Source organism: Stegodyphus dumicola, chromosome 11 (assembly GCF_044657685.1).
Source record: "Stegodyphus dumicola isolate Sdum_Otavi_A_Nest chromosome 11, ASM4465768v1".
Taxonomy (NCBI): Eukaryota; Metazoa; Arthropoda; class Arachnida; order Araneae; family Eresidae; genus Stegodyphus; species Stegodyphus dumicola.
In genome coordinates, this window is record NC_140778.1 from 81,063,780 (window position 1) to 81,078,897 (window position 15,118).

The window sequence follows — 15,118 nt, forward strand, 5'->3', positions numbered from 1 at the left end:
CAGCTTCTAAGAGCTATCGCCAATCGTTTAAGTAAGCCATAGGCAATTCGCTTAGGTACACCTTGCTTTTTTCTACAAGCTTCTCGCTTTTTTCTACTTGCTTTTTTCTACAAGCAAGGGGTACACAAGGTACACCTATCGCCCGGAACTTGTACACAAGTTACACCTATCACCCGGAACGTAAATGCAGCTAGACCGTAGTCAGGCAGTTCTGGTCGCTAGAAGTGGCCGAAGGATCGAAGCTAAGCAGAAAATCAGATTCAGGGGAGAGTTTTGAAGTAGCACAAGATACAACCCGGGAAGTCAAAGTAAAATTTTTCATAATATTAAATCAGTCCATAAGTCAGCAATTGCACTGTGGGCGGGGCTTGGCATGTCAAGTGACTAGTTCTCTTCTGAAAAAGCAACCAACGTCTTGACTTGCTTTCAGCTTTTCCAGTCGAGTTCTTGCACTCTGAATATTTACGATGCATTGAATAATTACCTCCGTCAGATTTGTGATGTTTTCGTCAAACAACCAGTTTGCTGAATTCTTTAGAGCTATGGGTAAGTTCCGGACATTGTAAATTTTGGGTTTCTTCAGTTTCTTACTATAGGAATATTTTTGTTCCGAACTAATTTCCCTCTCAGTAGTCTTCACCAGGCTCGGGAAATCATCTATGCTGGGTGGACGTGGGCGACTTTCTTTTCGAATTGAAAATTTTCTTTCCATTTTCGAGAATTTTTTCTCATATACCTTACAGCCTCTATAACTACTTACGTGGTCTTCACCACAGAAAACACAAGTCGGTTTTATCTGGCTTCTTATTGCATTCGCTTGTTATGTGCAGTTCATCGCATTTGCAGCAATGAATCTGATTAGAACATAGATGTTGTGTAGCCGAAGGCCTGACAACGGTAACATTGAGTTGGCCTTTTCTTTGGAGAGTATTTTTCAATGCGAATATTTATGCTGAACATATTATTTAAATCAAAGATCGCATTTCCGGCCACATTCCTTTTAAACTCCAAAAAGAAAATTGGAAGTTTCTCGATTTCACCTTTTCTAGACCGTGAGAATTGCTTCACCTTCATGATTGGGTACTTACGTCTTTCAAGATCCTCATAAATCGCAGCTTCTGAGATGGTTTCTGGTAGATCCTTCAATATTGCACGAACATTCTTCTCACTGGACAATTGATACTTGTGGAATGGGATTTTCCCCATTTCAAGCCTTTTCGTAACTCGTCTGTAGTCATCTACTAATTTCGTATACACATGAATCAAATTTGATTTCATTGAGGCTTCATGTTCTGATCTGCAGCAAATTCCGATAATTCCATCTAATTGTAGACAATCAACATCTTTATGTGGGATTGCAATTGGTGGCGTCGTCTCCGTTGGGGAAGCTCCTCCTTCTTCTTCTTCTACTCCGCCTACTTCTAAGCCTTGAAAGCGGTTTCCATGAGTAACATCCATCGGAACCAGAATTTTTTAGGTTTTGGGTTTCCATGCATTTTCAGAGCTTTGTTCCATTAATTCGTCTTTTTCGCTTGGCTTGACTTGCTTAGCAGGTGGGTCGTCTTTAGCTTGTGGATTCTTCACTATCACGTCACAAATCTTTTCAATTCCGTGTATTTTAATCATTTCCATAAACTGGTCTAAGACAGGATTAGGATTATCCGATTTCTTCGCATCTGTCTTTGCATCAAGTTCTAATTTATGAGTCCTTCCGCCGTCAGACATGGGTCTTGAAGATTTCTTTTTGCTTTTTCCTTTCTTTTGATCAGCATGACTTTTCAGGAACTCATCTTTCCTTGAGAAAACTGGTTGCGATTTCGCTGAAAACTCAGAATCTGAATTGCCACTTGCTTCATCATCATAAAGATCAGGTGTCCTAAATAAGGACATTTTGTCACCCGCAGGTAACGCTAATCAAAGTTAAACTACTATCAAAAGCAAACTCAGTATCACCGATCTGACCGTCTACTGTACTGGGTCAGTTATCACGAACAAACTGAGAGTCCACTTCAGTGCGTCGAACACGATCGGTGATAAGATATGGATAGGATATAAAGATTAGATAAGATAAGAAAGCCTGGACAGGAGATTAGCTACTGGCTCCATCTGTTGATGAAACCAGAACTAAAACATAATTTCTTTAAAGGCTGAAGGCAAAGATGGATTAGAAGTAGGGTCGTTAACTAGAACAGGAAGATTTTTTTGAATGTGAAATGCCTCTAGAAAATCCAGTTTGCCAATGGAAGATGGTTTTGAATAATTTTGGCAGCAGAAAAATTGAAAATGCGATTTTAGGACCAACAATTTTGGGCAACAGAAGACTTCTATGTTTCCTTTTTTCTAACATATGCCTCATGTTCCTTGACGCAAAATTTTAAGGCTCTCTAAGTTTGGCCAATGTAAATCAAACCGCACTGGCAAGGAATCCTGTAAATACCCCAGAAAATCAAGTCCCCAATAGGGGTCTTTGAGTATGGAACTCGGAATTTTATCGATGCGAGTATAAACGACCCGAAAGTTAAATTTCTACAAAATATGTGCAACGTTATAGCTAATTGACAGAAAGAATCTTATCTTATCTTATCTAATCATTATATCCTATCTCGCAGCAGCTTATATCCTATCTTGCAGCTGAGGATGATGGTTCAGTTTTACCGACGTTCCAGTGGAGGGTGCATGAAGCGGTCTAGAAACCAGATTTCGCGAATTTCATTTCTCTTGCATTGTAATTCATGAGCTAATTTCTCTCACTCAACTATGTTTGAAACAAACACATTTTCTTTTTTCCAAAATAAATATAACAAGCAAACTGAGGAATTAGCCATGGGAAGCCCCATCAGTCCCATCCTGGCTGATATCTACATGCATTATTATGAATCAAAATTGTTTGAAACTTTAAATTTCCCAGTATGATTCCGCTACGTAGACGATACTTTTGCCCTGTTTGAAAGTAATAAAGATGATTTAAATAAAGTTCTTTCAACAATAAATTCCATTGATCCTACCATTCAGTTCACTTTTGAACTTGAGACTTGCAATTCTCTTCCGTTTTTCGACATTTTGGTCACACGTAACACATCCAACTTCAGTACTACGGTTTACCGTAAATCTTCATCGGTTTGCCTTCCACTACACTTTAAATCATATCATCCGACTAAACACAAGTTAGCTTAATTTTATTCCTGTGTTTGCCATGCCCTTCAAGTTTGCTCCTCCAAACTATCCCTTGATGAAGAACTAAATTATTTAAAAGCAATAGCTATTATTTTCACCCAACATTATTAATCAAGCAGTTAAAAAATTCTCATCTCAACACACCAAAAGGCACACTCTTGTTTTAGGAGATTATAAAAATTCTGTTGTCATTCCCTTCTTTTCGTCGATTAGCTATAAAGCTGCACGTATTTTGCAGAAATTGAACTTTCGGGTCGTTTATTCTCCCATCAATAAAACTCCGAGTTCCATTCTCAAGGACCCCATTCCGGATATGAATTCCTGGGGTATTTACAGGATTCTTTGCCAGTGTGGTTTAATTTACTTTGGCCAAACTAAGAGAGCCTTAAAATTTCGCGTTAAGGAACATGAGGCATATGTTAGAAGTCTTCTGTTGCCTACCATTGTTGTTCCGAAAATCACACTTTCAATTTTTCTGCTGCCAAAATTATTCAAAAAACATCTTCCATTGGTGAACTGGATTTTCTAGAGGTATTTCACATTCAAAAAAATCTTTCTGTTCTAGTTAACGACCCTAATTCCAATCTATTTTTTAAAGAATTCCTTTAAAGAAATTGTGTTTTAGGTCTGGTTTCATCAACAGATGACGCCAGTAGCTTATCCCCTGTCCAGGCTTTCTTATCTTATCTTATCTAAGCATTATATCTTATCTCGATCATTTGCGCTTTTGCAGCTGAGGATGATGGTTCGGTAAAACCATCGAAACTAGCCTGTGAAAATTTGAAAATATAAAGCAGATTTTTGTTGTTTGACTTCTAAATTAATATTTGCAGCAAATCCTCAAACAGACCTGTTATCGATTTATCGCTATGTCTTAAGAAGAAACAGCACTCAAGAAGAGTGCAACTTAATGGAAACGTAGAATCTAACTTACTTTATTAAAAAGTAGGACAAGTTAAACAGAAAGCACAACTGGTGCTTACAAATCGGCCAGCATTTTTGGCGTGAATTCAAAAGTAGAATTTTAATTGAAACTAAATCTAAGTAGCTACTATACAAATGCTACGCAAAGCTATTTAAACGCGAAAGTTGGCTCTTAAGCCTCCACCGGCGTGACAGCACTATCGGCAAAAATAAAGACACATCGTAGACATAAGAGCTTATCTTAGAATAACAACTGGTAACGTGGTATTCAGCAAGCACAACATGCTCTGACTGAAACAATTCTAAACCTTCACTTAAATACTATAAACTTTATAACCATGTTATAAAATTATATAATTCTGCAAACATTTCAGTTGAAGAATCAGTTTTTATATTTCTATGGACTTTCATTTTAAATAACTAAAATCCTGCATTAGTTTTTCGAACAGCCATAAAGATAGAAAAATCGAGTCATTTCTGTTCCTGGTAATTTTATTTCTTTAATTGATAGATATCAAATATTTATTATGCTTATCTTGATATTATGTATTATCTTGCTATTTCAATATGTAAGTTTTTCCTTAGTTTCGCTATAACCTCACGATATTCATTCTTGGTGCCTTTTCCAACTTTATCTGGCAACAGCGAAAAAAAAGTGCATTTGCAATATGATTATGTTTATCAGACATTTTATATTCATAAGAACCAGGTCAGTGAGTTAGTTTGTCCCTGCTATTAATGTATTACTTACCGTTTACTACAAAAGATTAATTCTAAGAAAACTAAAATAAATTTAGTAAATGGAGTGTTGGTATTCTACGTGCATTTTCTGCCATTTCGATAAAATATTTCGCTATTAAACGAGCCATTTATATTATTGTCTCATTCTTTTACCTCATTTTTTACTACCAAGTGTTTCATTTTGTATGCAAATGATATATTTTTCAGCATTTAATAAGGAGCACCCAATAAAAGTGCTGAATATTGTAAATCAACAGTATATAGTAGCTTTCTTGTAGATAAATTCTTCTTTTGCAGATCAACAACGTTGGAAAAAAAATAAAAGAAAGGTATTAGGACTTAAGTGGAAACCCTAAATATATGTGAAGTACTTGAAATAATTGTCTAAAATGTTCACTTTCGGTAATGCCGATAGTCCACTTTATTAAATAGTTAGAAAGATTCTACGTACAGTTACAGCTATATTTATAATTACTTTTAAAATATTGATCATTTTATTGTAAGAAGGAGAACAAGATAAAATTTTCTCTTAAAGCTTTAGAAACCAAATAGACAGCGTTTATTTGCAATTCTGCGAAACAATTTAAAATTTCATAAAGAAAAAGACTACGCTATCGATACAAAATGTGCAATACTGAAATAGAGGCGAATTCATTTAGAGATGTTTGTACATGTTTTCACCAAAGCTTATTTCATTCACCTTTGCCGATATCGTAGATCACATTTAACCCTTTGTGACGCAGAATCAACCTTTGAAACCACCTGTTAAGATTCCCCGGGGGCTTTGCCCCTGAAAGACTATTGTTTTCTTTTTGCGGTTTTGCATTGAATCACTATAAACAGTGAATCAAACTGTTGCCACCAAATGTTACAGTCCTGCATTTTAGTATTTGAAGAAATTAAATAATGAAAAATCTGCATAAATGTATGTATATTTCTCGCATTGTGATAAAACAACGGTACATGGAGCCATCGAATTTTGAATGACGTAATTTTGAACACCCCTTTGGACGTAATTTAAAAAAATCTGAAACCTTTCAGTTCCCCCCCTCTGATAATGTGTTTTTAACACTTAATAGGACCAACAGATGGCAGCACCAAAAACAGCCTTTTCTTTGCATTAATTTAATTATTCTCCTATTTAATTAATACGTGGAGAGCTATCTAGCTCGCTGCCATAGAGATTATAAGAGACCAATTTCCACTCCTTACTCAAACGTTTTTATAAAAATAGACACTATTTGCAAGAATTTTTCGAAATTTGTGTCTGAGGTGGATAGGGCATACAGGACGGGCGTCACCATCGAGATAGAGAAGGCCTGCGCTCTGAATCGAAACTGGCTTGTGACGTCACGAGTAAGGGACCCTCAGCAATAACTCACACAATAACACTCCCCGAAACTTTCTCAGTATTCTTTGTCCACCTACCTCTTAACGCTGTTACCAGGAGCCACATGCCTCTTAACAAGACATACTTAACTGTTACTGTTAGACATACTTCACACGCTCTTATTAGATGCTTAGATTTCGTTAGTTTTATTAACATTTGTGCATTATTCATTGCTTTTTCAAGTTGATTGCTTAGTGATACACTTTTGTTTCTGCATATTTTCGTGCGAAATTGTGTTATCAGCATTATGCCTTTCCAGTGTATTGTTCCTGGATGCAAAGGAAATTATGATAATGGTCCTCGTGTGAGAGTCTACAGTTTCCCATCTAATGAAATTTTAAAAACGAAATGGCTTAAAGCTATACCTCGGAGCAATTTTACATTAAGAAAAGCTTCAAACGTTTGCGAACTTCATTTCAAAGATGAAGATATTGGGATGGAGACAAGTGCATATGATCCATCCTCTGGGAAAAAAATTAGTGCACCTCTTTCACGTTCTCGATTAATGAAAGAAGCAATACCATCTTTATTTCCGGGTTGCCCTGCATATTTATCCTATCAGAAACAGAATCGAGAATCTCCGTATGATAAAAAAATACGATTACAAAATCAGCAACTGCATTTGGCTCTGCAGGAAAGCATGAAAACGAAATCAGAAGAAGAAGCAAAATACATGTTTTCAACATATGCAAACTTTTTAAAGTGCTTAGAGACTCAGCAAATCCCGTTATTTTGGTCTATAATCAGAAAGGAAGATGAGACATTATTTATTCACATCAATACTCAAGCAGCACCAGTTATTGAAGCCTCTGTTGTTCTTAAATATGATTTAAGTGTCTCAGCATTTATTGGTAATGCTGCAATAAAATCATGCAAAGAACGTAACTTTCCTGTGAAAGTTGGAGATATCAGAAATCTCCAAGAAATATTATATGGTGTACAGTCTCTGTTAATACCTGTAGCTCAAAATGATATTCAGTCAATTTTGGATACAATTTTGGAATTATTGGGCCTTCTTAAGCTGAATGACGAAGTCGAAGAAACTGTTCTTAATTTTTTGGCCGAACAAGTTTCACTTTTCTCGGTCAATAAAGTTAAACGGAGATACTCACCAGAAAGGCTAATATTTTCAACTTTATTGCGTTCCATATCTCCACACGCGTATAAATTTTTACGACATTCGGGAAATATAATTCTTCCCCATCCAGCAACAGTTAGAAAAACTCGTACTCAATTTAATGCAAGTCCCTTTAAAGAGCAATTTGAAGTAAACTTCCTTCATTAAGTGAGAGAGAAATTTGTGGAACTTCAACCTCATGAAAGAATTGTTTCTGTAATGATGGATGAAATACAAATTAAACCATATTTAGATTTCAGAGGAGGTAATATTGTTGGCTCTTCTTTTAACACTAAGCATGCAGCAACAAGTGCTTATGTTTTTTTTTTTTTTTTTTTTTTTTTTTTGATCCAGAGCTTACTCTCTCAGTGTAAAGATGTTGTGCATATTTTACCTGTGAAAACCATAACAGCGGATATATTGCACTTTATACTTAAAAAGATTGTAATAGGATTAGACATTTTACTTAAGAATTACTGTTGTAAAAAAAAAAAAAAAAAATGAAGCCCACCAGCGGCCGAGCGGTAAAGTCGCTGAACACTGGTAGTTCGGTCCGAGGTTCGAATCCCGCGAACGGGCTGGCTGCATGGGCGTTTTCGTGGTTTTCCCCATGTGTAACGTGTATACGAGCCAGTTTCCCTTAGAAAGTCCTCCACGAAAGGCATCCCTCCCCTTAGGCAGATAGCCCTCGTGTGCTTTGCCATAATTAAATACACATGTAAAAAAATGATAACTATAGAAAACCCTGTTTAAAAAGAAAACTGCAAACACTACAGAAAGCAAATATCTAAAATAAGGTATTTATATTTTAGAAAACATTCCACTGCATTTAAAAAATATCAGTTATTTTATTGCACATTTATTTGTAAACGTTCTGTTGGCTTTTATAAGTTGTAATTTTTTATTCATTATGATTTAAGGGATGAATTTATGTTTCCTTTTGACATCTGAAGCATCATCCTTTGTAATAATTACCAAGACTAGTAATATAAAAATTGTCAGCAAAATTTATGATTATTTATTTTAATTGGAAACTAATTTTATATGAAATAACTGTCCTAAGAGGTTAAAAGCATAACACTTATTTCATTACATAATATGTAGAATATCAAATGCTGAGTAAATTTGATTCTTGACAGAGTACTGTGTTCTTAAATTTAAATATCAAAGCTTTTTGCAAATCATTAAACATCATTTTATCATGATGAAATTTAAATGCATATGTTTAGCTAATATAGTAGCTTCTGTTCACTTTTATATATGTTATTATCATGCAATCAATTTGTTTAAAATTTGTTATGCAATATAAATCTTTCTGAGAATGATAGAAAATTTTCTAAAGTAATATATGTAAGATTCATATTAAAGTAATTAAATTGCGAAACTGCAAACTGAAATTTTAAAAATGTACAGTTATTAAAGAAGCAGTAGTAATTGAATTCATATGTAGACATACTTGTTTTCATTGTATTTCAATTCAATGCAGTTTTAAAAACAATTTTTTCTAATTATCTTTTAAATTACAATCTTTAAGTTGAGTATATGGCACCACCAAAAAGATATGTAAGGTAAGATAAAAAAAATTGCTTACATTATACAAAAAATTTTGAACATGATTTTAAGATTTATATTTTCTTTTCATGTGGATATTAATAGAAAAGATATTTTCAGAACAGAGATAACGCTTATAGTTAAATAGGTATAATGTAAATATTTGCAAGAAATTTCAGTTTCTAAAAATCTTTTAAGTATTTCATATATTTAAAAAATATTTTTAAAAAAAGTGTATAAGTTTATTTTAAAAACTTTTTTTCCTGTCTTATTTGGAATTTTAATATTGATAGTCTTCAGAGCTATGTAATAAACATTATCTCAATTAAACTACAGATTCTGTCGAATAATTATGTAGCATTAAGAGGAAAACATTAACTGTAATACAGATTAACATACAATATGTATGTAAGAAATAATTTTAAAGATAGACTATTTAGTAATTTATTACATTCAGAAAAATTTTCTGACTGATATAAGGCATTTAAATGTTAGTCTAAATATTAAGTAGTCTCTTGCATTCGTTTGATGTTTTATAATCCTGCTACATTAATATGATAGATATAAATAAAAATATGCAATGATTATAGATTGAGAGATAATATGTGTTCCCACTGGCAAACATTTTGTTAAAGTAGTGGGTGAAACAAAAAATTTGATGCGGTGGTGAGAATCAACAAAAGACACAAAGACAGTACAGAAAAATAAAAATAAAAATTTTTGCTACTTGAATTTTAAAACTAATTTTTCCTTCAAAGAAATAATTTGCTTTTAAAAGCACCAACCATTCTCAAATAATTTTGTTTTGAAAATAAATACCAACAAAATAAAATGAAAATATTTCATATTCGTATAAGCTTTGTAAAACATTATATTGTCGCTTGTAATTTTGTTTTAGACTAATTTTATAGTATGAGATACAAATTTTATAGAATAGGTTTAGAAAAACGAGTGTTTAGCAAGGAAGCTAAACTGCACGAAGACCGGTTCCCTAGCAGTGACGTAGTAACTCAGCGCGCAGGCCTTATCTATCTCGATGGTGACGGACGGGGAGACTGCTATAATGCTGTGGTAAGCATGTTCTTCTGCTTTGGTCCCATGTGACTTTTTCCTTATGGGTTTTATCAAGAATTTTGTGGAACGTTCTAGAACGTCCTCGTGCCTGCACTATATGCTAAAATCCAGGATATTGACAATCGCATCAATAATGCTGTGTGTGTGTGTGTGATTATGGTAAAGCCTCGAGGGCTATCTGCCTAAGGGGAGGGATGCCTTCGTGGAGGACTTTCTAAGGGAAACTGGCTCGTACTGGCTCGTATATACGTTACACATGGGGAAAACCACGAAAACGCCCATGCAGCCAGCCCGTTCGCGGGATTCGAACCTCGGACCGAACTACCAGTGTTCAGCGACTTTACCGCTCGGCCGCTGGTGGGCCAATAATAATGCTGTGACTAATTTAAATTATCTTGATATCTTAGCACGTCTGTGAAGCAATAATTATTATTATTATCGATCTTAGCATCAAAGATAGACATACTCAATATTTTGTGGAACTTCAAAAATATCTAGAAATTTTGTTTCTGTTTATAATAAAATTTGCATAGTTTGTTTATTGTGAAATTTTTATTCCACAAACGTCTGGCCATGAATACATTTTCCGCTTTTAAAGTTTCTACTCAGATTGAATTTAACTTAAAACAATTATTTTCATTAATGCCCTTTCTTTCCAGTATCAGGATGTCAGTACACTTCGGCTGTGTGGTTCGAAACACCCGCACGAAATTGTTATCGAGAGTGGATACTCTGTTACTTTTCATAGTGACGGGGTGAATAATGGAGCTCGTGGCTTCTCATTCTCATATAAAAATGGAAGTAAGTACATTTGCAACAAAAAAAACTGCATTTCATTTGAATGATTAGGTAAATGAATTAATATGTTGAAATGAATTTTAATACTAAAATTAACTGTCAAATATATAAATACCCTTATTAGAAAAAACAAAATGATGAAAAAGTAAAAAAAAAAAAAAAAAAAGAAGAAGAAGAAGATACGTTATTTAGCCAATACAAAACATGGCTCCAATATAGATTCATTATTCTGCCTAGACATAAAAACGAAGTCTGTTGTTAACAGATATGTTTTCATTTTTGAGAGTAAGCAGACACCAGTTATGGAAAAAAGGAAGTAATACAGAATAGTGCATTTTCTTCTAAGAATTCAAATAATTTAGATAAATGAATAAAATTGGAATGGGTATAAACACTGTCTTCAAGCGTAGCTACAAATTGTGACTATAGAAATCTATAGGAAAACTTATTGGCTTAGTTTAATTTTAACAAGGCAATAATAAATTATGCATTTTAATTTACAGAAATAAACAAATTTCTCTGTTTAACTGTAAACTAGTGCAAACAAAAACAAAACTGCGTACTCAGTATTTGACAATACGAAAATGAAAAGTGATATTATTGTTTTATTTTAATTTAAATGGGATGTGTGTTTAAGTAAACATAAATAAATTTATTGCCTAATTTTTTCGGAAGCAAATTATTTATATTTTACTTTTCTTAGTGTATAATTTTTGTTTTAGTAAAAAACAAACAAAACAAACCAGCACAAGCAAAAACAAAACTGCATGCTCAGTGTTTGACACTGCGAAAATAAAAAGTCATTTTATTGTTTTATTTTAATTAAAATGGGCTGTATGTTTAAATAAATTTAAATAAATTAATTGCATAATTTTGACGAAAAAAATCTTACATTTTACTTTTCTTACTGTATAGTTTCGGTTCACATAAAAAACAAACAAAACCACCAAACACAAACAAAATATCCCCATTTATATTATGGGAAGTATGTATTTAGCCAACAGATAAAAATAAATTTCCGGATTTTTTTTTCAGTATTCGGATATGCTGCAATATGAATCATTCCATTTAGAGTTGCTCTGTATAAGACATTAAACATGAGAGTTGGATAAGCTGTAGTTCCACCGAATATTTTGATATTCATATGTTCATAGCAGACTTCATAGCATTCATATGTTCATAGCAGACATATGAAATTCTATCGCACATAAAGAATTAAATATCATAGTTAATTTGTAGCTCAATTGGTCAGGTTATTTGGTGTTCCATTATACAGGGTGTTTCAACAGAGCGGTTATAAACTTTCAGGAGAGAGAATACACCTAGACGATGGAAAATCACATAGCAGTACATAGACTTCTGAAATTCTATCGCACGTAAAGAATTAAATATCATAATTAATTTGTAGCTCAATGGGTCAGTTTATTTGGTGTTCCACTATACAGTGTGTTTCAACAGAGCGGTTATAAACTTTCAGGAGAGAGAATACACCTAGACGATGGAAAATCACATAGCAATACATAGTCGTTAGACACGAACAGGTTGAAACATGTTTATAATGCAGAAACCAAGAAATAATAACAAATCTCTCTTGAAAGTTTGTAACCGCTGTGCTGATGAGCTCTGTATGTAAAGAGATTCCGATAGGCAATAATCAGTTCGTCGAAGTATTTGAAGTTTTATTGCATTTAAAGAATTAAATCTGAGATCCAGTTGTATTGTTGCATAGACACTGTTATGGGTGGTTCCGGATATTTGAAGATCTATAAAGAATTAAAAACGAAGGCAGGCAGTATTATTAATGATTTTTGTGTGTGTGTTTGCTGCTAAACAGCAATATTTTTTAAGGCTGCAATTAACGCTAATGACTGCATCAAAAGCCAAAAGATGCTTCACAAAAAAATCACTTTTGTGTCAGTTGTAAATAAATCGTTGTCCCCATTAATGTTCCAACTCTCATAATATTTATATGATTCTCATTTGCTTATACTAAATTTTTAACTAGTTGACGTAAGAGGACGTTCTCACTTTCGTTGTTATAGGTAAAACCAGATTCTTCTTAAATGACACTCTTTCCTTGAATACAGAGAATATTTGCACATATTTATATGATTCTCCTTTGCTTATACTAAATTTTTAACTAGTCGACGTAAGAGCACGTTCTCACTTTCGTTGTTATAGCTAAAACCAGATTCTTCTAAAATGACACACTTTCCTTGAATACAGAGGATATTTGCACATATTTAAATTATTTTCATTGTATTTACAGATATATTTTACCTAAAATTTATGTGTTTTAAATGTTGTTCTTGATAAACCGTATATGATTCTCCTTTGCTTATACCAAATTTTTAACTAGTCGACGTAACAGCACGTTCTCACTTCGTTGTTATTGCTAAAACCAGATTCTTCTTAAATGACACTCTTTCCTTGAATACAGAGGATGTTTGCACATATCTAAATTATTTTCATTGTATTTACAAAATATTTTACCTAAAATTTATGAGTTTTAAATGTTGTTCTTGATAAACCGTATATGATTCTCCTTTGCTTATACCAAATTTTTAACTAGTCGACGTAAGAGCACGTTCTCACTTCGTTGTTATTGCTAAAACCAGATTCTTCTTAAATGACACTCTTTCCTTGAATACAGAGGATGTTTGCACATATCTAAATTATTTTCATTGTATTTACAGAAATATTTTACCTAAAATTTATGTGTTTTAAATGTTGTTCTTGATAAACCGTATATGATTCTCCTTTGCTTATACCAAATTTTTAACTAGTCGACGTAAGAGCACGTTCTCACTTCGCTGTTATAGCTAAAACCAGATTCTTCTTAAATGACACTCTTTCCTTCAATAGAGAGGATATTTGTACAGATTTAAATTATTTTCATTGTATTTACAGAAATATTTTACCTAAAAGTTATGTGTTTTAAATGTTGTTCTTGATAAACCGTATATCATTCTCCTTTGCTTATACCAAATTTTTAACTAGTCGACGTAAGAGCTCGTTCTCACTTCGTTGTTATAGCTAAAACCAGATTCTTCTTAAATGACACTCTTTCCTTCAATAGAGAGGATATTTGCACATATTTAAATTATTTTCATTGTATTTACAGAAATATTTTACCTAAAGGTTATGTGTTTTAAATGTTGTTCTTGATAAACCGTATATGATTCTCCTTGGCTTATACCAAATTTTTAACTAGTCGACGTAAGAGCACGTTCTCACTTCGCTGTTATAGCTAAAACCAGATTCTTCTTAAAAGACACTCTTTCCTTGAATAGAGGATATTTGCCCATATTTAAATTATTTTCATTGTATTTATAGAAATATTTGACCTAAATTTGTATGTGTTTTAAATGTTGTATTTGATAAACAGTATTTTTCACTAGTTTTCTAAGGTATAAGAACGGTTGTAAATCGACTTTTGAACAATCCATTTTTTAAAACTCCCAAAGGTCAAAGATCCATGAGTGAGACATCAAGAGATTTAGTAAGAATCTGAGTGAAGGATATGATACTGGTTTCTTCTTTCTTCCAAGAAATTAACAGTGGATTTTAACGTGTGGCTGCTTGCTTTGTCTTAATGCAGTTTTACTGATTGATGGCGCTGTGGGTAAAGATAAGGCATTTCATACCTGAAAAATGAAAATAAAATATCTTCCTGATAATATGTGGATTTGATCTTTACATTTTCTCCACTCTCTTTATTTTTAATTTGTCGTTATATGAAGCCAGCGCAGTCATAAATTCCTTTGAAATACATTCTTTGGATTCTTTGATCTATGTTTTCAGTTTTTTCTTTTCATTGATGATAATACATAGATCTCTTTTTATTGCTTTCGTTTAAATATACCCATGATTCATCTATTGTGACAACATTTTTCCATTTTTGTCCTGATAAATGTTTCTCAGAAAGACTCCTGCAGTGTGTTCTGCGTCAGCGATATGCCGTGGAGAAAGGACGGTGCACATTATATTTTTTCACATTAATCCCTTTATTTACAGTTGACACTAAGCATTTTAATGATTTTCGTCTGTTATGTGAAGGATATTTTTCATTAAATGTCTTTCTTTTGCAACATTTGAAACATTCCGTTTTTCTCCTGAATTCAAGTGAAAAGGTTTTTCGACTTTGATGTTTTTTCTCCCTTTCTTGCTTATAATATTAACTATCGTAACTGGATGGTTTTTCTCCTGAATTCAAGTGGAAAAGATAGACTTTGATGTTTTTTCTCCTTTTCTTGCTTATAATATTAACTATCGTAACTTTAGATATGGAAACTATGGCTTTCACAAAGTTTTTGACATCTGCCTCCAAACTAAAAAAAGAATTTTTA

At 33.1% G+C, this 15,118-nt stretch overlaps 1 protein-coding gene across 1 annotated transcript in view; it reads left to right on the forward strand.

Annotated features, from left to right (window-relative positions):
* Nucleotides 1-15,118, forward strand: part of LOC118193658 (cubilin-like) — a 435,777-nt gene that overhangs the window by 403,666 nt on the left and 16,993 nt on the right. The window contains exon 64 of the mRNA XM_085826886.1: nucleotides 10,631-10,772. Within this exon, the coding sequence (XP_085683012.1) occupies nucleotides 10,631-10,772 (142 nt within the window). The remainder of the gene's footprint in view (nucleotides 1-10,630; nucleotides 10,773-15,118) is intronic.